This window comes from Gavialis gangeticus, unplaced genomic scaffold (genome assembly GCF_001723915.1).
Source record: "Gavialis gangeticus isolate Ggan-Ray unplaced genomic scaffold, GavGan_comp1, whole genome shotgun sequence".
In the NCBI taxonomy this organism is placed as follows: Eukaryota; Metazoa; Chordata; order Crocodylia; family Gavialidae; genus Gavialis; species Gavialis gangeticus.
The window spans coordinates 91,892,934-91,919,068 of record NW_017728992.1 but is presented as its reverse complement, the minus strand read 5'-3'; the positions used below and the strand labels follow the sequence as shown (position 1 = coordinate 91,919,068).

General features: G+C 40.2%; 1 protein-coding gene across 6 annotated transcripts in view; it reads left to right on the top strand.

The window, feature by feature from the left end:
* Window positions 1–26,135, top strand: part of PTPRM (protein tyrosine phosphatase, receptor type M) — a 939,848-nt gene that overhangs the window by 609,951 nt on the left and 303,762 nt on the right. For 4 of the 6 annotated variants that reach the window (XM_019525569.1, XM_019525577.1, XM_019525560.1 and 1 more), the window contains exons 13-14: window positions 1,062–1,098; window positions 9,266–9,340. In XM_019525569.1, the coding sequence (XP_019381114.1) occupies window positions 1,062–1,098; window positions 9,266–9,340 (112 nt within the window). The remainder of the gene's footprint in view (window positions 1–1,061; window positions 1,099–9,265; window positions 9,341–26,135) is intronic. The other 2 variants (XM_019525591.1, XM_019525599.1) reach the window with 1 other exon arrangement.

The window sequence follows — 26,135 nt, the reverse complement described above, 5'->3', positions numbered from 1 at the left end:
GAAGAAACCATGAAATTTAAGAGGTTGAGGTTTAAAAATAACAGTTTTCCTAACACAGCATTGCATAATGATTAAGGGTTACAGAAAAAGGGAGGGAGGGAAAATAGCACTTGTTTCTCAATGGTGACCAAGTCTGACAACACATCGCTGCCAGCATTATTGCCATTCTGCTTTATTTTTGTTCCTCAGTAATCCCTCTGAGAACCCTGAGATTCTGTCTGACTGCTCCTTTCCCTGTCTGCTTTTTAAGAGGAAAATGGTGTGGCTACTTTGGTTAAGCTGAAGCCAGACTTGATTTTGGCTTTATAGTATCTTTCTTCTTGGCCTGTCTAATCTTGTTACACTGCTTTGCAACAGCTTAAACTCCCATTTTCACATTCGTTTGTCTTGACTGAATTAGAACCATCCTGTGTCCTCCCCACTCCCCAAACAGTACAAGAAAAATAAGTAGATACAACTGAAATGAAAAGTGTGTAAAAAGGTCCTTGCAGATCACGTTTCATCTGGCTGATTCTTCCTAGAATTGTTTTCCATTTCCTGGGCAGACCTACTCAGAGCCCTTCAATTCCTGATAAGGTTTGGCTGGCTCCATTGACAGCTTGGAAATGTTTTCTGCCAGATACCATAATGGCTCCTCTTTCACAGTGCACTGACAGTGCAGAAACGTGAAACACCATTGATTTTTTTCGCCCCCCCTTCTTTCTTAAATTGTCTAGCCTGGTGCTTACTGTACTTACATATCTGTAACAAAAAGAAAAATCTGCCAAGGTCAGTGAGCTGCCAAAGAAAAAAACACACGCATCATTTCTTATACAGTTATTTCAACATATAAAGGAATGTTAAGTGAAGTATTTATGTTATGTGACCAAGTTTATTAGAGTTCAGTTAGCCACAGTATCAGACTGCATTGCAGTTGTTTAGGAAACTGTTAAATCTCTAATTAAACATACCAAATGGACATTTTCTTCAGATGTTATCATTACTTTAAAAAATAGAACCACAGATGATCTTCTTTGTTTAGAAATACAAGAAATGACCTTTTGCCTCTTTCTTTAACACAGGAAACCAAAATTGACTGTGTCAGAGTGGCCACAAAAGGTATGTTCATATAACGTCATGTTTTCCAGATTTCACTCTGTTGACCTTTTTTCATACATTTTTTTTTTTTACAAACTTCCAGAAATGTTTATCTTGCTAAAAAGACACCTCTAAATCTGTAACAGTATTTTAAATGAATCATTTGCATATCTAGCTGAAATTAAGGAGCCTGTTTTTAAAAAAGAAGAAAAAAAGAAAAAACATCAATTTATTATTTAATTTTGATTATCAACTTGAATACTTTTTTATGTATTCTGTGGCTTTTTATATGATCTCACAATAAATATTTTTGACATTTTTACATATAATAGGCATATAAAAGTGCCAGTAGCGAAATACCTACTACCTGCTTGTACATGGGTAATGAAAAATTATTCTTAACATATAAGGGATTATCTTATTTTAATTGCCTTGTAAACTATAAATAGGGGAGGCAAGCTTCTTGCATTGATTGAGGTAGGCCAATTCTGTATCGAAGGGCATTGTACTACCATGCAAGAGGCACAAATTTGTAAAGAGGTAGCTGTAAACCTGATCCCCAGGTAGAAAAAAGATCAGGCATATTGCTGAGGTGATATGCTTTATCTTTAGATAGGAATTGCTTTTCTGTAGCCCCATTTCTTTAGCCTGTCTCCTTGAAGACAGGAAGGAGGCCTGACAGAATGTGTTGCAATAGCTAATATTATTTAGCAATTGAAGGACAGCAAGAAGGGTAACATTGGTTGTGGTAGGAACAGTACTTCTGTTTTGGGTGCCTTATGAGACCCTGCAAGAAAAACTAATTCTGTTGTTTAGGGCTCAGATGGATCATATATCAAGTGACTGAACATAACCTGATGTGGCTTAGTCAAATGAAACATACTGATCCCAGTGCAGAGCCAATATGTATAGATTTCACTTTTTAGCAGCAAGTACTACAGGCATCTATTTTTATGATATCTAGATGAGATGGCTGAGAATCTTATTATTTCAAAGTAAATGAAAGCTAGGGCTTGGCTCCTTTTATTCATGTCTAGAAATTTAAAATGAGGATGGGCTGCTCCTAGCCCTTAACTGTGACACACAGATTTTTTGTGACTCCTTGGAGCTAGTTTCTAACTCTCTAGAAATGAGGACAGTGTCCCTATATCCAACTTGTTAAACTATTGCTCACTAAATAATAGCAAATTTGCAGTGCTTTCACAATAGGGCAGTGAAATTGAGGAGAAGAGACTAATTTAATTCAAAGCAAAATACTACATCATTCTCAAGGGGCATAAATGAGTCCAGCAACTGATTAATTTACCCCACAAATTATGATAAATGATTAGATGAATGTGTTTTCATTATTTAACCAGTTTTTAAATTATTTGGAGATTTGTGTGCTTAATCACTAATGGATATTCAACCACTTGGATCTCTCGATTGACTCGATATTCTTCACCCTCTTATTTTGAGAAGAGAGGGTTACATAGCTTCCATAGCAACAGGCCATTTCAAGGTAACTTGCTTGATGAAGTGGGTGTTGGAAATGTAGCTTGTGTTTTAAACTGTTAATTTCAGTACACCTCATGTTTTAAAAGCATATTTGTGAGAAATTTATGTAGGGTTGGGTATTTGACCAGTCAAATAAAATTCACTCAATTGACCAGTCAAATATTGGTAAAAATGATTTTAGAAATTGCCAACAGGTCCAAATAATACACAGAAAAAGAAAGCACAAATTTTCCATTAAGAAATATGTCAAAAAACAATTTTAAAATCATATTTCTGTCAAGAAAACTACAAAAAATGTAGTTTTCTTGTAAAATTGCTATAATCTTTGACCAGTCAAAAATATGCAGTCAGTTGACCAGCTTGCCAACTCTTATTTTATGTCTTTGTCAAACTTGTGACATCATAAGAGAGCCTCTTGCGAGGACTCGGAAACGAGTTCCCCTAGTTGTGCTTTGGAATCCTAAAGTTGCAGAACTTTATCAAGTGCTTCCATAAAGCGTCGGGTACTATGTAAATGCACTTCCAAGACACAGCAGAGGCAAACTGCTTTTACTAATAGTTCGAAATGAATTGGAGACTATAATATATTTTAACTTGTAGGGGATTGTGCCTGGACTTAGTAAAATTGTATGAGGAGGACTGCCCTTGACTCTCTACACAAAGGCTTAGGAGAACAGCAGGAGCTGTTAACCTTCTTGCAACACAGGTCATCTCAGCTGCACTGGGGAGAGAAAGCATAGCCCCACATCGGTGCCACTCCTTTTGGTCTGATGAGCTGATTGAACAACCATTGGACAGCAAGCTAAACCATCCAACAAATAATGCAGCCTGCACATTCACCCTGAAGGCCTCTCTGAGGAACAAAGACTGCTCAAACCAAAGAGTTGATTTCTGTCAAAGCTCTCCCTGGGGTAGTACAAATTCCTACTGTGAGGAATTACACAGCCTAACCCTTACTGCTGTGATTATTTTTATAGATGAAGATATTAGACGATAACCTGTCAGGGGTCTATTGAGTATTCATTGTGTCAAAATGTGTGTTACAATGGAAACCTGTGCTTCCTTATAGAAAAGGTTGCAAAATAGTCATCATTAAAATGTCTGGTTTTAACATAGTCATAGCTTTCTGAAGCATTTTTATTGGGACTCAAGTCATCCCTGAAGACTGAAGTTTAAAGATTTTAAAGTTTCAAGGAAAACATCTTTGGCTATTCATCATGAATAAAGTTGGCACAATCAGATTCTAAATGAAGGCCTTATACTGTAGCCACTGTCCTAACTAGTCCCATCAATGTTAATGAAACCACTTAGAGTTATATACCTATGTAGGATGCCATATGGATTAAGGCCCTGATCCTGAAGACACTTAAATATATAAATAATTTCATTGACTGAACCACTTTTTCATCCATAAGCTGCATCCTATGAAATAAAAGAACCTGGCCTTCCAGCCTATCTGATGTTTTGTTATTAAATTCCCTGGATTTAGAAAGTTTCTGCAGCTCTAGTCCTGTGGATTTTAAAATGAGTTCAAAGAACATGTTAACACCATTCCCACCCAGGTCCAGATTGCCCCTAGGTGACTCCGGCTGCTTAGCTGAGCCAGTTGGCTTTGACAAAGCCACCTGGTTGTCTATAATGAGGAAGTGCCATCAGCAGGGTTAGAAGTCTGTACTGAGGATCAAAAGAGGGTCTCCAAGACCTGACCCGAGCATCGAATATATAGCCCATTAGTTGTCCCCCCCCCAATTATTTCAACACTAGATTACCCAGAAGGTTTTGTGCAGTTCCTGAGACCTTATTCAGGATCTATTGTAACAATGGGTTTTGTCATAGTTTTATCCATGGCATGTTGTATGCCTTTCTCATTTTTTTTTACATGTTGTGGGCTCAATCCTGCAAAATTCAGAGCACTCTTGCCCTGGATTCAAAAAAGCACTTCAGCAGGAGATTAACTATAGGTAAGCATGTACAGGGGCATGTGTAGTTGCAACTGAAGTTGATGGGATAAAAACGTGCTTAGTATTAAGTAAGGCTGTGCGAAGCTTTGGTCACTGATTCAATTTGGTGGATATTTGCCCCTATTCAGTGGCTGAATCTCTGAAACCGAATCATATCAGGAGACCCTTTAAGCTCTCCAAATAGATTTGGAGAGATTCGGAAAGATTCAATGATTTGGACATAGACACAGATGTAAATGATTTTTCTACATACCTCAAGGTATCAGGCAGCTCATGAATGCTGAGATGGTGGGGCAGAGGGAGCGTCCCATGGGGGGATTCCCAGCACACTCAGCAGCAGACCCAAAAGTGGACCAAAACCACTTTCAGTCCATTTCTGAGTCCTCCAGGGAACAGGGCCCCTGTGCCCTGGCTCGGTGACTGGTGCCTCCTGGGTCTGGGGGTGCTCCCAGGGTCCCTCTGTGGATGATCACTGAGCTGGGGGGCATGTAGAGGGGCCCCCCTGCACACTCAGTGGTGGGCCCGGAAGTGAAATGGAATTATTTCATAGATTTCATAGACATTAGGGCTGGAAGGGACCTTGGAAGATCATCAAGTCCAGCCCCCCGCCCAAAGGGCAGGAGGTCAGCTGCGGTCATAGGATCCCAGCAAGATAAGCATCCAGTTTGCTCTTGAAGGTGTTCAATGGAGATGCTTGAACCACCTCCAATGGCAGGCTGTTCCAGACCTTGGGGGCTCGGACAGTAAAGAAATTCTTCTTTATGTCCAGCCTGAAATGGTCTTGTAGTAGTTTATGACCGTTTGACCTCGTCATCCCTTGGGGAACTCTGGTGAACAAACGTTCCCCCAGATCCTGGTGGTCACCCCTGATAAACTTATAGGTGGCCATCAGTTCACCCCTGAGCCTGCGCTTTTCCAGGCTAAAGAGCCCCATGGCTCTCAGCCTGTTATCGTAAGGTCTGCTTTCCTGACCTCTGATCATGCGCATGCCTCTTAATTCCAGTCCACTTCTAGGTTCGCCACTGAGCAGGCAGAGAGCCCCCCACCATGTTTCTGTGGGATGCTCCATCCACCCCACCATCACAGTGTTCACGAGCCATGCCTGGTGCCTTGACGTATATAAAAAAAACATTTAAAGTTGTGTCTATGGCCAAATCGCTGCTTCTCTGAATCGGCATCAAATCTTCAGATTTGTATTTGGCTGTATTGAATCAGGACAGTGATCTGAATCAACTAATTGAATCACTGTCCCTGATTCAGGCTGAATCCAAATCCAAATTAAATATGGCTCATTTCGCACACCCCTAGTAACAAGTATGTGTTCAGTAGCTTTGCTTGATCAGAACCAAAGTGCTCTGTGTCTCGCATAGTTTGGTATCCTAAAGTTTACAGGCTTTCTGTTACAAAATATATCCCTAGCCTTGGTATACCCAAGTGCATCCAAATGCAGGTTATTTTATTTAAAGTACATTTTAAAAAAAATTCTCAATTCATAACAGTTTCGGAATATTACTAGTGTGTTCCAGCTGCCGACCTCAAAACTAAAGCTATTATTAAACGTGAATATTAAAGTGTTACTTTTAATTACCAAATACTCAAATCAAGAGCAAGATCTTATAAAAGGGGATAAGGCAAAATGTGTTTATTGATTACATGAAGCAGATACATAAGCTTGGGCACACCAGTCATGCAAACAGAAACACACAAGTATACAGACACACAGACAAAACCACTCCAGTAAGATGTTATAGATACCAGCAGATGTTGCTCAATGTTAGCACTGGGTAGCCAGCCCAGGTTCATTGAGGGTGATGGGAGTGGGGGTGAACAGATGTGCCTGTGCTCCAGGAGATTGCAGAGAGTGGATTCCCCATCTCAGCATTGTTGAATCCCACTTTTATAGGGATTTTTAAGTCTGTGTTCAGCACTGAGGTTTTTCCATTCTCAGTTCTCATCTAGATGTTGTTTCTCATCTGTCTTCTTGTTATCTCAACTTGAGGTCATTCCAGTAAAGTTGGTATCTCAGAATTGATATCTCAACCTTGAAGCATTGTGTAGATCAAATGGGAGGATATGCAGAATTCCTTCTTCTCACTATCTTCTTTTGCACCTGATCACAGATGAGTTCTTTAGTCATCAGTTAACTAGTCTAATTAGGTTACTGTCTGGTAACTCGTACATTGGCACCTTGTTGCTTACACAAACAGTTCAATCTTCTTATACTTTCATGCAAAAATTCCCATTCTTTCACCATTTGCCCTCTCACACACTCTTACGTACACAAGGCATACAAAGTTCATTTACTGATGTCAAGCTAGAGATACAAACTTCAAGAAAATATAGAAAAATAAAATCAATAGGTAACAAAAATGTTAATACTAATGTTACTACTAAACACAATCTATTTTAATGCGTAAACAAATTAAGCTAACATGTTTTGGCCTTGTGTTTCATATTGCTATAATTACCTACATAAAAGAAATCATTTATCCAATGATGCACTACAAGAGATCATATAAAAATCCTAATAATTATTATAATGTAATTTTGCATATTTGAAGGGCTCAGTCCTGCTCCTGTTGGGTGCATCTAATAGGCACTTTACTGCGGAGTTAACTAATTAGCTCTGGAGTAAAGTGTCACTGTCTACACATGCACTGGTATTATGGTGCAGTAAATTAATTAACTCTACCATAAGATAATACTGTCAGGGACAGTACTGTCTTACAGCAAAGTAAGTAACTGCACTGAAATGCGCATGTAGATGGTGACCGGCTGACTGGGGCACAAGGGTGCTAAAGTGCTGGGCTGCTTGCTGCCTCGTCACATGGCTGTTTAGGTTCTGCACCCTTGTTCCCCAGCCAGTCCCAATACCGCCACTACCACCTAGAGTTTAGGGCTGACCCCCCCCCGTGTTCCCTGCCAGCCCAGAGCTGGTCTTCCCCAGCTCAAACTGATGCAGTCCTGAGCACATGTGTAGATGCTGGACCCAGGAACAGTTAACTCCAGGGTGAATATTCTGGAGTTTATTGTGTCACATTAATTTCACATGTTGATGCACTCCTTGAAGTAAAGGAAGTCTTTCCATTGCCTCCTTGGGGAGAAGGATCATTTCCTTTATACTTCTAATATCTGTATGATGTGGAGTGTTCTGATGTTTTAGAGTAAGCTTCTTTTACTTTTGTGAGTGTTCAGTGTGCATACAAATGTATGGAGAAAGGGTGTCCTGCTATTTGTGACAAAATAGTTTAAAAAAAAAATCAACCCACAGTTTCATGAAGTTAACAATGGTTTTCATATTTTGCTTGACATGTAGCCTTCATATTTCTGCTCTTTCTCTAAGCTAAGTGATGGAAAAATCTCTGAAGATAAGGTTGAAAAACAAAAAATTGCTAAGTTATACCTCTATAAATTTAGTAATGATTCTTGATTCTTGATTTATATTAAGAACATATTTCGTGATATGACTTATTACTGTCTGGATAGAACCCATCTTGGCATCTCTAAGGACACCAGTTCTCAAGCAAGAGATGTTATTATTCTAGCCATACAACATTAGGAGGCTTTCATTAATTATGAGAAAGAAAGGGATATTATAACATTTTAAATCCAATAGCAACAGTACTCTAGCAGCTACTAACAACACTGTTTCACTGTTGCAGAGGGATATTTCAAAATATTATGCAGCAGCGGTTTTGAGTTTAATTGTCTGCAGATGGTAGATGATCTATTTTCCTCACTCATTGCCACATTTCTAATAGCACCCAGGCTGTTCTATGTAAATTAGTGATCTTTCATATAATCCTGTCCTTAATTTTCCAATATTTTTCTTTGCATCATTTTACAGCTGCATCATGTTGGATCTGACCTTTTAATTTTTTATATTTTTGATATGTATGTACCATAGTGCATTTAACCATTTAAAGGCAGTCATAAAGCTGCTGGCAGACAAAGAAACATGAGATTTCATTAACATGAACCACAGTAACACTTACCTTTAACAGTCAACAGTTGGTACAGCCCAACAAAAAACAGCCAAGAGACAACAAGCATATAGCCAGTTCTGTTTTTTGCTTTTCTGTGTCTTAGTGGGAAAATATAAACCTATTTAAAACCAATCTGGCAGAGAGTTGGGGATGTGTTTAACTGGTAGCATGAGAAAAGATATACATACTCAGTTAAGCATTTGCATAGTGTTTGTCTGGGAAAAATTAGGATGTCAATAGAGAAGGTTCAAGTAAAAATATACATGAAGGGTGGCGGAAGAATATTCTACATGAAAATGGTATTTTAAATAAATGTAGGGAAAATATACTGTGAAAATTTAAGTACCAATAAATAAATAAAATGCTTTGCAGGATTAATTTTATAGAAATCTGAACAAGCATTAAATTTTCTAGTTAAACAGAAAAGTTGTAGCCAGTAGAGCTTAGCCTCAGTCTCTTGTAACTTCAGATTCATTATTTTTAAGTAATGCACTTTGATTCCTTTTTCTGAATTAATATATAAAAGTCCACTAATATCAGAGTGACCAAACTAACAAACTAAAACAGCTAGAGATGAAAAAAGGAACCTGTGTTTTTTTTCTTTGTTTCTTTTGTTTTGGGTTTTTGTTTGTTTATAAGAAGTTGAGACAATTAATATTGAACAAGATTCTTCTTGCTGGCCTAGCTTCAGTCTGGCTTTTTTTTCCTCATGCATGCTGACCTGGAAATCTTCCTTTGCCTTAGCTGCGATAATCGTGACTCAGCTTACAACACCATACATTCGCATCGCCCCTGCTGCAGGCGACGACCAACTAACAGGTCAGACATTCAAGTACAGAAAAATCATCTTGCCCATCTGTCTCATTTCTTTTGGCTAATTTTCCCTTTATAGTCTCTTCATTCTGTACTTATTGATGATTTTCCACATTTAAGATTTTTTTTTTGTTCGGCTTCCAAAGTTATTAAATTAAGTTGTGTGCTTGGCGTCAAAACTTACACAGTCATATCCATGAATGTAAAATAAATCCACTGCATGTTTCCATTGTGTGTGTGATCTATGGAATGTTCCTTCAAGCCTAATGTTGTAAAGAAATGTAGCTGTTTTGGCCTTGCTGCGGCTGTAACATCTGCCAGGGTTCTAAGTGTATAACTATATAGATATATATCTATATATCTACAGATATATAGATTGTGTGTGAATCTATTTCTTTTTTCCTAAATTATTGGATTGAAGTATAGTGGTTATCTAGTTAATTGATTTGGGGGTCAGTGAGAGATGCTCTTACAAATTAGGAAAACAAACTAGTGTTACAAAAAAATATTTTAGACTTGGGGCTAGTAATACCTAACAGTATTTCAATGTGCATAAAATTAAAGATAAAATAGAAAGACTGGTAATTGCATCATTTTTGGAAACTAGATATAAAACAAAAAAGTCTCTGAAGTGACATACTGACAAATAAAAACACACAAGGCTGTAAGTTTTCTAAAGGTAAATCACAAAATAAATTCAACACAAGTGAGATCGTTATTAGGCTCTGGGTTGCTCAAAGGCGAGCTCAGAGTGTAGCAGAAAATCTTTATGAGCATGAGGAAATGATTCATTTTGTCATAAAATGAACATGTTCATAAAGCTTTTGAGGGATTTGGAACCCGTTGTATTCTCGAACAGAAGAAAAATGCATTAAATTCTTCAGAATCCAAGGTGAGTTTGTTGGAATATGAAGTAGAGGAAGTTAAATCTAGTCCATCAGTGTCCAGTGGGGTGATAAACCCATAGGCACCTCCAAAATTACCAGCATAATTACTTGGGAAGGATCCAAATGTTATTGTTGCAAAAAATAAAGTTCAAATGCTTGGCATCTGGATGCCGTTACTGTCTACCAGAGAGACAACTGAGTGATTCAATATAAAGTAGAAGGACAAATGACACCACGGTTGTAATGCCAGGACAATTTTTTTAGTGAGAAACTGCAGACTTTTCACTAACAACTAAACTCTTTTACTGACATACATTTTACATAATGTAAATACAACACTATTGCCATGCTGTAAACAAGGGCAGGTTCAAATTTAGGGTTTAAGACCAACCTTAGTAAAATATTATGCAGCAGTAATTTTGAATTTAATTTTCTGCAGATGGTAGATAACCTGTTTTCCTTACATGTTGCCACATTTCTAATAGCACCCAGGCTATTCTAATAGCACCCATCACTGCAGCCCTACCTCTGCTGGCCCTGTCTTCCTGTCCCCACATACCCATAACAGAAGACTACTGTTTGTCTACCAGAAGCAGTGTTATAGCAGGGACACAGCAAAAGCACATGGTTGGTGGAGGAGGGTCTACAGCAATAATCATCAGCCAGGGTTATGGTGGCACCAGGAGGTGCCTTGAGATCCTTTTGAAGGTATTGCAGGATACAACACAATGCTAGCACTTTTAGGTATCTTACCATAATTTACAAGATAAATCTAGTGAATTCAAATAGCAATCCATAGTTTTAAAACATTCTGACCTGTTGGAATCTTTCTGAGCTCATCGCAACATAAAAAAACCCTTCTAATATTTCAGTAGTCAAAAAAATGAGTGAAAACTATGAGGTGGCATTTCTCTTTGAGTCTAAGGAGGGGGTGACTTGAGTCAAACCATATTGAGAACCACTGGTCTATGGGCTACAAAGCCCTGAGAAAATGTTTCTTATAGGGTGTTCCACTCCCATGTAGACACCAGATGGTGCTGTTCAGCTCTGTCTGTATTTCAGGCTTGTCCCAATGAGGGATCTTTGATCAAGCTCCAGTCACTTAGTGTTTTTATGGATGGCTCATGGTTTTTTTCCAGACTTTATGGACAGGCATTTTTAGAATTGTTTTTTATAGTCTGTCCATAATGGACTGTTGGCAATGCTGAATAACATCTCCACCATAGTTTACCAACTAGGGATACTTTTTTAAATAAAAGAAGCTAGTGACATATAAAACAGAAGTCTTTACTTAAATTAAGAGAACTGTGAAATGTATCTTTGTATTATTTAATAAAATGTTAGCTGATTATCATGTTATAGGATCTGTTAAGGATAATGGAAATAATGTAGTTAGGTGAAGTAGCTGTTGAGGAAATGCAAGTTTTTTACTATTCTGGACCTTTCTAAAGGATGGTCAGCATGTATTTTTACAACTCAAATGTTCTGCTTTTTCTTTTTCCTTTTTTTTAAATCCTGGAGAATAAAAGGAAAGCTTTTGAAGAGACAAGGAATGTCTCTTCCATTTTCTTAAAGTTCTTAAAGTTGTGATTTCTTTGGCATAGGATTCAAATAATATATGAAAACTTCCCCTACTTTGAGAATTAAAAATGTTTATCAGCTTTTTAAAGAAAAAGATGGTATATACCAGAACCTAAAGTGATATGCAGTAATAAATGATAATAGTGAACAGCTATAGTGCAGTGGGTATAACATTATGTAACAATTTTTTTTTTCTCACTTGATGCTGGATACTGGTTTCTCACTGGATGATTTGTGGCAACAAAATGTTTACTCAAACCATCTTTGGAATTTGTCATAAATCTGCTGTTTTTCAGATCTCTGGCTTCTGTTTCCTTTTATTTCTCAGAAATAATCTCTGCAGTGGGAGCAAAGAAATGAAATGATACCAGCATTGACAAATATTTTTCATAAAGTAATATCTGAAAATTGAATATTTTCTGATATTGTGCTGCAGACCCGGTCCTTCCCAAGTTTCCTTTTAATTTCTGTGATCACCCATCCTGTTAGAAATTTGAAAGTGGGAGATGGAGAGACCAAAGGAGAAGCATCTATTAGGTTCTCTTGAGTAAATTAATTTCCAGTTGTTCTGGTGTGAGGAATAATGAGGGAGTAATAAACCCTTTGGCCCAGCTATAAACCCATTCTTTGGGCTCAACGAAGACACTACTGTGACTCTAACAAAACAAATTTGTCATGCTTCCTGCCTCCAGATGAATTGTGGCCCTCAATATAAAAAGGATTCTCATTACTGCAGGAAGTGGGACCATGTTTAATTTCCTCACTCAGACCTGCATACTCCCTTATACAAGTGCTGCCCAACCTTTTGCCCCTGTGAGCCAGCTGAATGGTCCAGGTCCATGGGCCTAATCTGGTGTCCAGCCCTGGTCCTGCACACTGTATCACTCCCGTGGCCTCAGCCCTGTGAGCTGGTTCAGACTCAGAACCCATGGAAGTCTAGATGGAAGTCCTGGCCCTCTATAGCAGATCATGCCAAGCCTTATGTGCCACGCATGCAGACATGCAAACAGACATACACAAGCTCCCCACAGCTCTCCCAGCACCCCCATGTGGCCTGAAGCAGCATGCAGGAACACAGTGTAGCACCAGCCTGGCCTGGCCATATGCCAAGGACTCGGGGTTGAGGAGTGGGTGCAGGGAGAAGGGAACCAAGAATTATAGGTTATTTGGGCCTAGCTGGGCTGGTGCCATGCTGTGTTCCCCCCTTCTCCCCACACCTCCTCTGCTGACCTGAGTCCCCAGCACGCAGCTGGGCCTGTCTGGTGCCATGCCATGTTCTTACATGCTGCTTCTGGCCATGTGGGTGCAGCTGAAGTGGCTGGCATGGCTCCTACCTGATTTGGCCACATACTGGGGACTTGGGGTCAGGTAAGAGTCATGCTGGGGTAGGAGTGGCATAATTGGAAGCAGTGCGCAGAAACACGGCATTACACTGTTAGCAGTACCTGTACCCCTACCAGGCCTCAGTTCAGCTCAGGCTGGTAGAGCCTGGATAACCTGCAGCTCTCATCCCTGTTTCCCTTGTACTCCCTTCACCACTAGTGGGGAGACCCATACCTGAGCTTTAACTTCTACTGGGGTCTGGGCTGTCTGGTCTGAGAATGGCTGCAATGCCAGAGGTGTGGACAACCTAGCTGGGCAGAAGCCTGGCCAGAAGCTCAGCACCCCCTGCTTTGGAGCATACACAGGGGGCTGAGGGGCAGGGCAGGCCAGTCTAGGCCAGGGAGGGGAGTGGCTGCCTGGCCACTGTAGCCAGAGCTGCTGCTGCTGCTGCTGCCGCTGCAGCTGGCTACAGCCTAGGGAAGGTAGAAGAGCAAGAGGCACCAAAAGCCAGGGCAGCAGTGGGTCAGATACAGTTCTCCAGAGGAGCAGCTTCAGGCCAAAGAGAATCATTTGTTGAGCTAGATCCAGTCCACAGGCTGTATTTTGCCCACTTCTGCCCTAGCTCCACATGCCAGATCACACCCCAGCCTTGCATATCAATGTCTTCTGGTCTCAGCCCTGTGCACCTGATGTTGCCCAGCCCTGGCTCTGGCCCCATGCACCATATTATGTCCACATTCCTACACCTGCATGCAGGGCCATGTCACCTGGTCTGCAGGCAGGGTTGTCCCTGGGCAGGGGGTGAATTGGGGTGACTGCCCCAGGCCCTGTGCTCTGGGAGGCTCTGCAGAGCCGATGGTGATGGCAGCATCTTTAGGTCCAGGATCGGAGTGGGGGCAGAGCCCTGCATGGGCTGATTTGCCCCAGGCCCCACACCCTGCTTGGGTTGCCTCTGCCTGCAGCAGAAAAGCAGTGGCCACCACTTATCTGCCACCAAATTTCCAAACCAGAGGGGAGCCCAATCCTACCCAAAAGTTATTTTTGTTTCTTTCAGCATTTTAGCATTTGAGGGAAGAAATTTCTATTTGGTTTCTAAATGGAGGGTCCAGAGAAATGCTTCACCCATAGCTAAAATGTAAAATGTGTCTGCATTCCTAAACACTGGCAGTGTTTTCTGTTGTTCTTCATCTAAACCCACCCTATTCCTGATATCCCATCAGCAACCCATTCTGAACTTCAGTGATGTCACACTTATATGACAAACCTTCATCCTGAGCTGCAGTTAATGAGCTTTACATCATTAGTTTCACAAAGTCTTTCATCTCCTCTCCCTTCCTGTATACCAAGTAAAAGGATTGCCAACTGTAGGAGCAACCCCAGTTCACCTTAAATATGTGGACACATTGTCCCTTAAATGTTTAGACACAGCAGCAAGTAGGAGTTTTCCTTCAGTTGCTAAGTGCATTGGGTCTAAGGAAAAACAGATTTTTCCAGTCATGGATCAGTCCTTACTGCAGAGGCAGAGCTACTGCCAATCTAGCAGCAACTGTGACAGGGTTAACACTGTAGCTCTAACCCCAAATGATGAACTTGGTCATTTCCTCTCTGGGCTGCTGGGAAGGGAAGTGGGACAATAATTGTAGCTGCCATCCATGTTTCCATTATTCTGTTCAAGCACAGAAGATCAGCTTCTTGACTTAAGACATACATCCCAATGTTGGAGGGCTGATTTTGGGAGGAAAGGCACATGGGTTGCCTATACACATGCAGTGAGACTATTCCAATTTGCTGTAATTACAGCACATTGGAGCAGACTTGATTAACTGAGTCTTCTGGAGTGTGGTAATTACCATGCTCCAGCAGACTCCAGTGTCACATGTATCAGTATCCCCACGCTGAAAAATGGCAGGATCACTTTAACTAAAACTTATTCTATGAGCTTTAATTAAAGTGCCTCTGCTGCCATTTTTCAGTGCAGGGATGCTGATACACATGATTCATAGATTTATAGATTCTAGGGTCGGAAGGGACCTCAATAGATCATCAAGTCCAACCCCCTGCCTAGGCAGGAAAGAGTGCTGGGTTCAGATGACCACAGCCAATACCCTATCTAGCCTTCTCTTAAAGACTCACAAGGTAGGGGAGAGCACCACCTCCCTTGGAAGCCCATTCCAGATTTTGGCCACCCTTACTGTGAAGAAATTTTTCCTGATATCTATCCTAAATCTGCTCTCTGTCAGTTTGTGACCATTGTTCCTTGTTACCCCAAAAGGTGCCCTGGTGAACAGAGCACCTCCGATCCCTTGGTGCGTCCCCCTAATGAATTTGTAGGCGGCCACAAGATCACCTCTCAACCTTCTCTTGCGGAGGCTGAAGAGGTCCAGGTCCCTCAGTCTCTCCTCATAGGGCTTGTCCTGTAAGGCCCTAACCATATGAGTGGCCCTCCTCTGGACTGTCTTGAGTCTATCAACATCCTTCTTGAAGTACGGTGCCCAAAACTGGACACAGTACTCTAACTGCGGTCTGACCAAAGCCACATAGAGGGGAAGTATCACCTCCTTGGTTCTACTCGTCATGCATCTGCTGATGCATGATAAAGTGTGGTTAGCTTTGCTGATGATTTTGTCACACTGATACTCCAGACACTTCAATTACAGCGGCTCCATGAGCCCCTCTAATTAATCCCAATCTCCAGACCCCATGTATAAACGCCCTTCTTGTCTGCAAGTAAATATGGTAGTACCATATAACATGTTGCTGAGGCAGCTGTGCAGTTTTGATAACTGAAAAGGATAATAGGCCGGAAAAGCTAACAAAAATTATTAGTGACTATGTTAATATCATTCATTTGATGATACAGTAACTAACACGCTTTGGATTTTTTACAAGTATCCCTAAAAAAGTTAATTTAAATTTTACATCCTTCACCCATATGGGCACAAGTATAGGAAGATTATTTAAATATATTGTATCGGTCACTCATATCAATAAAATGGACTGCATAAACCTATAACAGAAATTTTTTTTTACAGACTGAATATTATCTTGCCCCAATTTTTAGTTTAGCCATAATGTGACTTCCATACTTGTGCTCACAGGAGCTTGTGGGTGAAGCTGGTATCATATTTATTTAACTACCTGATTGCATTGTATATTAAGTAGCTAGGTATCTAAATGATGTCAGTTGTAGTTATTTTCAACTTGGGAGCACAGGGAGGAAGGGAGGTTTTAAAATTCAGAAAAATAAATATGATATAATAAAATCTTGTTTTTCAATCACCTTTAACCAAAACTCCTTCATATGTAAATCTAGATTAAGTTTGTTCGATATGAATGTAATTCAGTTTTCTGAACCACCCTCCATAGGTTCAGATTAGTTGATGTCCTTAAAACATTTCTGACTGAAGGGTTTGCAATTTCTATGAGGGCTGAAGATGAAATGCACAGTATGTTATTAAACTTAGAAAAAAATCAAGGCCAATATGAAAAATGGGTCATCTGAAGATTAGCATGCAGCAAGTTATTACATATGTTCTATATTAAAATAGACTAACTGAATTAGCCAGGTCTTAAAGGAGAGTGACCCTTGAATGTTTGCCACTGTAAGCAACTACATTGTGTTTCACTATTTTGTAAGAAATTTCGTTCAGTAGTTTTAGTTTAGCTATATTTGGTATTCATTGGACCCATGCCTCATCCCCTCCCATCTGCGTTCTGATGAAATAACATGCTTAGAATTACGATTACAATGTTAATTCTTTAATTCATTTTCTTAATTGTTGAATTGTGTCTGGCCACTTCGATGAAATATTTTCATTTGTGATTTAGTGGCACAGCCACTTCTGATCTAGATGTTGTTGAGACTGATTTCCAGAGAACACACTTTTTTCCATCCATCTCCACCACTAATCATACATGCATCTGGAAAGATAATCTTTCTGTTATACAGTCTTCATAAAATGAAGCATCGATTATGATTCAAACACGAGCAAGATATATCAGTGTTTGTAGAATTTCTTGAACATGTGAAAACTAAGGTTTAAAAACAGAAAGAACAGAAAACAGTGATGTGCTTAAAACTTATAATCATTTTTACCCAACATAATTTAAGGTCTAGATGAGCAGTATATTTTATAACCATATTAAAAGTTGACATAAAAATAATCGCAATTCGCTACTCCTCCCTTACAGAATTATTGCCCTAATAAAATGTAGAGATTTCTTTAACTGTGAGATTCGATACATGAGTGTTATTGGAATATGCTGGGCCAAATAATGCTTGCTTTCCTTCCTGCATAAATCTGAAGTAAATGCACTGAAGCCATTGATTGACTAAATTAAAACCAGGTTTGATTTCCTCCTCCCCCCCCAAATATATATTCAATTTCAGTTTAGTCAATCACTGACTTCAGTGGAATTATTGTACCATTCATTGTACCACCATATATATATTTTGGGGGGAAAAATCAGTGGGCTTACTCTGGGTTTAAATCAGTATTACCGACAACACAATTTGACATTTTGTTTATTAGTACAAACAATAGCAGCCTGAATTTGAGAAGGCTTATTTTCCTATTAATCTAGTTTATTGGACAGAACCTATTTAGTTTCTTTGCCAATATTTGTGGTCTCTGCTGTACAGCATAAATGTAATTTAACTATTATAAGTAAGGGATGGGCAGACATCCGAATTCATTTTTCTCCTTCCTAAATTGTATAACATTGATTTAGATGCATTCTGACATGATGAAATCTAAAGCACTGCTTTGGGTAAGTAGGAATCCATGATTTGTCGGTTGGCAAGATACCACTGTGTACAGTAACAAAAGCTGTGCACAGATGTTATGGCAGGATGAATACAACCATTTTAAGAGTTTATTCTTCTCTTGAAAATTCTGTGCAGTGCCCAGTGGCATCAGTGAGAGTTATGCAGAATTAACATGGGGAGAGTGAATACCTTTTATTGTGTAATGTCAAAGTTACATACAGTGCCTCTGCAAAGCCAAGAAATAGTGTGAGGAAGGATCTGACTACCCATTCTGAGATTGCAAGCCTGTTGTTATATTATGGCTCTAACATTTGTTATACTGGTAGTTAAAGGATTTTGATCCTCCCTGTTCAGCTGGACAGAATGTAAAGCGAGGAGAAAATTTTCTACTTTCTGCAACACCAGCCAAATGCATTTTAATGGGCTGGAGTGTCACTTGTGATTTATTGCCCTTTTTTGTTCTTTTATGTGTTATATTTGTCATTTTGCTATGGCAGTTTCATCTATAAAACAGTATAGTTACAAGAAAATGTTAAGAGGATACAGAAGTGCCATGGGAGCTGCTGTTTCTTTCTTTTTCAGATCCCCCTCACCCTTTTGCAATGAACTACTGAGTCAAATGTCAGGCATTCAGAACCAGTACAGCAAAAGTACATAGTATTTTAAACATAGGTATGTTTTTCATGTGTAACATAAGCAAAGCAGTTAATATTAAACAATTATATTTGAAGAGTATAATGATAACATTGACAGCCATTGCCTTCAGATATGTGGCCGTGCAGCATTATAGCATAATATAAATAAACCATGCCCCTTTTCAGCTATATATTGGGAATGTGAATTGATTAGAAGTCAGTTGACAGTGTAATTTCACCAACAGTATTAAGAACTGTGCTTCATTTTACTCTAGTAAGTATGTTTTACAGGGTTTAGTCAAAGTAAAATGGCAGCCTTTCCTAGAAATTTGGTTTTAGTATAATAATACCAAGAAACCTTACTCAGGGAGCCTAACCCTTGTTGTGCTAGATCAGTGGTTCTCAACCTTTTTAGGCTTAGGAGACTCCTCAGAAAATGCCAGCTCTTATCTTTCACTCATTTTTGACTACAGAAAAATAGTTGAGCAATTTTTCTGTTGTAAAAAACTCAGAAAGATTAGGTCAGAATCATATTGATGGTATGGATTCATATTTGAAATTTCTGGGCTTATCTTGCAAATCATGGGTAGGTATTGTTCTTCACAGCACTCTTGAAAGGATTTGGTGGGACCGTGGCTGATTGTCACTGTGCTAAGTATTATAATGAGTCATATAAGTAATGGTTAGTGGATTGTCTGTCAGTAGCAGAATGACTACAGTTTTCATGCATTTTTAGGAGAATTAGGTGCTGAGTTCAAGGGAAAACTCATAAAAGTATTCCTCTTTGCCCCCAGGATGCCTTTAGCCATGCACAGTAGATGATGGAGTAAGTGCAAGTTGTAGTAAAAGGTCTGCAGAGCATAGGAGCAGAAGTACTGCTGTTCTGTGCCAGGGGAAAAGGTGGTACAATAAAGCCTTTCCTCAGCCCTTAGGAAGGCCCCAGCACCCATTTCACTTATTTAGACTTTGCACTTTAAAACAGGATTTGCTTCTTTGTTCAGGACACCCAAAGGTTGGTGTGGAGGCTGCTTCAAGTCCCTCAACAGAACTAACTGATTTGGAATTTTGTGGATACCCATCTAGATCTGAGAGAAGAATTTGGCCCAAATGCATGTAAAATGTTCGGGGGTTTTTAATGTAATGAGTTGTGGCCAAGAGGTCAAGAACAACTATAACTAAAACCTGTTTGTTCAGTTCATCCAAACAAGGGGGAAAGAAATCAATCCAGCCAACAATTTATTGTGTAACATGATTAAATCAAATAAATAGTTTTCCTTTCTTTTTTCATCATTATAAAGAACTGTCATTCAAAATGAGACCATAAATGAACTGACCAGTGTAAATTCTAACAGATTTGACAAATTTCTACCATCTGTCTGGTCCAGGTTGACATTATATCTCATCCAAAATGTGGCAGTTTCAACAACAGATTGAAATAGCAACTAGTACAAAAAACCTAGAAAAATAGTTCATGCATCATATAAAGTGTGATGTCACTCTTATATGAAAAATTATTCTTTGGATTCACAGTTGCAAACTGTCCCTAATTTACAGAAACTCCATAAATAACCAGGCTAAAAATGTCAGCCTCCCCATAAATTCTATTTGAAAATTGTGCCATTCAAAAAAACATGAAACCAAAACAGCAATATAAAATTTGCTCTGAAAAAACCTGGAGCTGATTGAAGTTCCATGGTCAGAAAAGAAGCTGGACATGGTGTTGAAGCACAGACAGAGCACAGCACTGCTACCAGGTGATCAAGGTGGAACACAGCACCTTGAAGTAACTTCTTCTCAGGGCTTTGTGGCTCCTTCCTGAACCCCCAGCCATGTGCTGCTGCTCCTGGTGCAACCTCTTGTCTGCCTGTAATGCTGCTGAGTGGCAGGTAGGCACGAAATGGTCCTTTGGGGTGTCTGTGCTGGGACAGAGATAGTGGGGGTGGGCTGGCAGGGGCAGCATGGTGGGGGGTGAAATCAGGGGTACCAGGGTATGAGGGAGGTTAGAAGATCCATAGGATGTAAATGGTATAAAACCATTGCTGTAGTTGAGCAGGGTTGCTAACCCAATCATTTTTTTCTTTACTGATAATATGAAAACTTTTTACTGACAACGAAACTTTTTCACTATAGCTTGATCTCGGCCCTTGTCTAGGGCCTGGCAGAAGGGTTGCATTTTATAGAATGTAAAATGTATGTCGATAAAAGCATATATCTGTAAAAAGGTTTGTCAGTAAAAAGTTTGGAGATTGTTGGTAAAAATGTTTGTCTTGGGTTGGTAATCCTGATTGGATTTTTACTTTCCAAAGTCAAACATGTTCTGCACCAAAAGGAAAATTAATTAGAGACACAGGAAGAGTGACAAGAAGTGTTATCAGAGTATGTTTGTGTGTGTTGGTGTGGATACGTGCATGCATACACACACGCATAAAAATTCCATTTTTCCCCTCTGTAGTTACTGACCGTAGTATTTGTAAAATAACGATCAAAAACACAGTTTAAAAGAAAAATTGGGACCTGTTTTGGGTAAAATAAATTGTAGTTCTGAGGCATTACAAATCTGGAAACTTCTAGGTCACTGTATTTTAAGAAATAGGAGATAAACATCATAACATTTTGTGGAGACCTTTAAATTATTATATGTAAAGAAGCATTTTAATGTACTATAGCATATAGAGGCCACAGTACATGGAAAGACAGCAAGAAGAAGAACAGTATTCTTGTACAGTAATCAAGATGATACAGTGCATACCACCTTGGGCAAAAGAAAGTTACCATAACTCACATAGTGTCTGTATTCCATGAAGAAAATTAAAATGTTAATACGTTCATCTAAGGCATTGAGCTATCTGAAGTAATTTTTCAAAACTGTGCAAGCCACCATTGTAATTGTTAATGGGAAATGCAAACCTAATTCTCCAGACATTTACTCAAAATATGCATCTCAGTAATAGTGGGAGTGACACTGTGCTGGCATTAGAACACCATTGTAAAATAAGTGGTAATCCAGCTTATGGTGTATTTTCAAGTATTTTTTCCATAATTTTAAACGTTAATGAGCTTTTTCATCAACTCATTTCTTCCAGCTATCGCTGATTAAGAAATTTGTGTAAATAGAAACCTCTCAGGCAAACCAGGCCTGTTCATGGTTTTGCCTGTAATCCACATGGAATTTGCAGTCTCTCATGGTTATGAAGAGAAACAGTGAAATGCAGCAGTTTCTGACTGAGTTCTGCTTTATTGTTTGAGTTCAGACCTGAAATTCAAAGTGATGCATAGCAGAAGGCGCAAACCTACATAGGTCAAAACCAAAGAAAGCATGTATGAAAACCCTGTGCAGCAAAATGGTCACACTTTACACAATCCTAGATTTTGCGTCATAAAATAAGACTGCTTTCATTTACAACTAAATACTGTGTTAATTTGCAGTGAAATGAAAGTGACTACTGAAAGCGCTCTTAAAGGGTGCGCTTTAAAAGTAATTTGCAGACAAAATCTACAAATCAATAGTAACCAAATATATATTCAAAGAAGGCGTGGTCTATCCCTGTCTCAGTTTGATTGCTGACATATTTAACATTGTTCAGTTTAGATAGCTCTTTTATTGGTGGAACTGTCAATAATTCTGAAATTTGAGTAAATATAACATTGACCTTCAACATCCTATTCTCATAGGGAAGCTAGCAGGCTGTGGAGTGGACACTTTTACAGTCAGGTGAGTGGCCAACTGGCTTAGGGACCGCACCCAGAGAGTGGTGGTGGACAGGTCATTCTCGACCTGGAAGGAGGTGGGAAGTGGGGTCCCGCAGGGTTTGGTCCTTGGACCAGTGTTATTTAATATCTTCATCAGCGATTTGGCCAAGAGTGTGGAGAGCACCCTCTCCAAGTTCGCAGATGATACCAAGTTATGGGGCAAAGTTAACACACAAGAGGGCAAGGAACAGATACAGGCTGACCTGGACAGGTTGGATCAATGAGCAGAACAAAATAGGATGCAATTCAACAAAGATAAATGCAAGGTACTCCACCTGGGGAGGAAGAATCCCCAGCACACCTATAGGTTGGTAGCTCAGCGGCTGAGAGGGATCTTGGAGTCATAGTTGACTCCAAGGTGAACATGAGCCGGCAGTATAACAAAGCCATCAGCAACACCAATCGGACCTTGTCATGCATTAGCAGATGCATCACCAACAGATCAAGGGAGGTGATGCTCCCCCTCTGTGTGGCATTGGTCAGGCCGCAGTTGAAGTATTGTGTCCAGTTTTGGGTGCCGCACTTCAGGAGGGACACAGAGAATCTGGAGAGGGTTCAGAGGAGGGCTACTCACATGATTAGTGGTCTTCATGAAAGATCCTATATGGGGAGGCTGAGGGATCTGGATCTCTTCAGCCTTCACAAGAGACGTCTGAGGGGAGACCTTGTAGCTACTTATAAATTTATCAAGGGAAGACAACAGGGAATTGGAGATGCACTATTTGCCATAGCACCCCTAGGAGAAACTAGGAATAATGGGTACAAACTAGTGGAGAGTAGATTCAGGTTGGACATTAGAAAGAAATTTTTTACAGTAAGGGTCACCAGAATCTGGAATGGGCTTCCAAGAGAGGTGGTACTATCACCTAACTTGGAGGTCTTCAAGAGGAGGCTTGATAGACACCTGGCTGAGGTCATCTGACCTCGGTTCTCTTTCCTGCCAGGGGCAGGGGGTCGGACGAAATGATCCTTTGTGGTCCCTTCCAACTCTACAATCTATGAATCTATGGCATAACATTTCTATAAAAGTGGAATCTACTCAGTTATTTTTCCTTTCTTATGACTTTTAACTCCTGTTCCCCTTCCTCTAATCATTTTCCTTCTTTCCTGTCCAAGTGTCAAATGAAAAGGGAGCATTGGCTTTATAATTTTAAAAGTTGAAATTGGAAACATTTATTTTTTTACATTTTTAATCACACTTTTTATAGGGATGTTTATTATGTCTATTTATTCTGTCATGGATAACATACCCCTTTTCTTCTCATGCTGTGGCCTATATTACGCTCTTGGAGATAACCTTCAGATGATAAATAAAGTGGCAAGGGATCTCTGGGGCATTGACTATGCAACATTTCTAGTAACTTTTCCTAGAAGGTAGCAGGTTGGTTGGGAATCTGTGGAGAAGACAGAGTGCAAGCTCTGAATCCTATCAAGGAGTGGCAGTATAGGTCTGGAGTGGCAAAAATATCCACTTTGAGGTCTAAATATTGTCCCATGGCTTCTTGGGCTACAGACAGACATTCAAAAAGCCTGAGCCTGAATTGATTCAATCTTTGGAGGTTAGTCTAACCTACCTAGGTTGAGCTGGTTTGCAGCTGCACAAACATTCCCTCTGGACTGAGGAAATGCAGGCATATGCCTGCAGTGGCTTGGGCTAGAACCTGGGGGGTACTAGAACAGCCCTCCCTTCCCTTTTATAGTGCTGAGCTGAATGGGGGCATGGCCAAGCCCCTGCAGGGCTTCTGATTAGGGAGGGGTATAAACCACCACCCTGCTTCCAGCATCCCAGGCTTTTCCCTGCTCGCTGCTCAAGGGAGGGGAGTGTTGTCAGCCCCCAGCTAGCACTATGAGGCAAAGGTGTGGGGGTGCATTGCATGCATCTATTGATGATACTGAGCTTTTCAATCTCCTTCTCCCTGCTTCTTCATACTGTCTGCAAACCTGACAAGTGAGGGAGGTGATAACACCATGTTTATCAGCCCATCAACAAAACAAAAGCTTCTCTCATTAGTTCAAGATTCTCTTAAACAGCTTTTTCTAAGAAAGGAACAGAGGGACATTACCAGATGACCTGTTGATTAGCTCCCAAAAGCCCTAAGCAGACACTGTGGGCAGGGCTGGGCTGGGCTGGGCTGTTCAGTCTGCGGAGGTTCCCCCTGGGTCCTACTGCCCCTGTCTCTTGTCAGCTTTGACAGGATGCTGGGGCAGATAAATATTTATTTTCTAAAATTTTTAGGGGCCCCGCAGGCCAGATTGAATGGCGTGGTGGGCTGGATGTAGCCTGCGGGCCATATTTTGCCCAGCCCTGCAATAAGCTCATGGAGGGGATTAGTGCTACTGAAAACTGTTTGCCATTAAGGGCGCTGACAAAAGTGACATTTGTCATGTGATCGGCCCCTATGCTGTGCCACATGTACACAGCTGCAGAGCACTTTAAAAGTGGCTAATCATGTGACAAATTAAACCTAATATAACGAGGGATCAGATGATGGCACTCCAAAGTGGAGCATCTTAGGACATTTATGTCAATCCTTGTGCATGATGGATTGGACTGGAGTGATCCCCATTTTGCACCCATTCCCCCCAGCCCTTTCTAACAGCATGCTTTAGAGTGGGGAACTGCATGTCTGTCAATGCCCTAACTGATAATTAGGCATTTTTGTGGTTATGAGGGCAATTCCCTGTTCCACTTCCTATTTATAGCCCCCAGGCCTCAAAAGATACAGTTAATCATTGCCTGCAACATAATAGAGCATCTCTTCACCACTCCCAAGGTAGGGCTACTGAGCAGTCCTTTATGTTAGTGGAAGCAAGGGCAGTAGCAATCTAACTGCATATGTTCATTTTAGCACAGGAAAAAAATTGTCTCGTTGAATTTCACACTGATCATCTCATTTCTCCTGACTTGTTGGAGAACTTCTTTCCACAGTGTTCGATTTGATTCTATGTCTTTCCTGCCTGGTGAAGGACAATGGGGCGGTAATTGGAGCTCTTCAGTTAGGGATTTTCATACTTCCCCAAAGGAGGGCAAAGTGCCTGTATCTTTGAGAAAGAACTCATACAAGCTCCAAGCTCAAGAAAAATTCCCTTGTTGCTTACAATATATCAATAATCCCTCGATATTTACAAAATCTATTTGAAATATTGTCCATTTTGAGACAACTCCTAGGATTTATGATTTTCTTGACACTTCTCAGTCGTGTTGCATTTGTCACTTTTCAGTTTGTCTGCCATAGCTTTCTGAGTGCATTTCAAGGTGCTAGTTTTGACCTTTAAAACCCTGGAATTTGCATACCTAAGGGACTCCCTTCTCCTATATGGCCCTACACAATCCCTAAGGCCTTCCAAGAGCAACCTCATAAAATTTTCATCAGTAAGCCAAGTCAGCTTGGCGAAACCACATGAAAGGTTGTTTTCTCAGCTCTTGAACTCCCTCCCATCAAGCAGAAGCTCTGCAAGACTTTTCTGTTTGGGCAGACATTTAGCAAACAAAACTGGACCAAGATATTGTTTAGTGGTCCTCAGTTTTATTTTGTTATTATGTTTATTCTAGTTGCCCTTTTAAATTTCTGTTTCTCTTGCTGTAAACTGCCCTGAGCCATTGTTGGAAACGGCAGCATATAAATCACATAAATTCATGGTTTCAGGTCTAGGTGTGGTACAGAAACTGTGCTGGTGTTGGTGGTCGCTCTCTGGCATTGAGTTGAGGTGAGAGGACCATGATGCGAATAGGTCTAGCCTCTGCTTTTATAGCACTGTGTGTTGGCTTGCCTTCAGACCTTTGTAGGAGTGGAACATGGTTATTTTGGATTGGCTTTCTTTTCTCTGAGAAGCCAAATGGAGCAATAGGGGAAGCT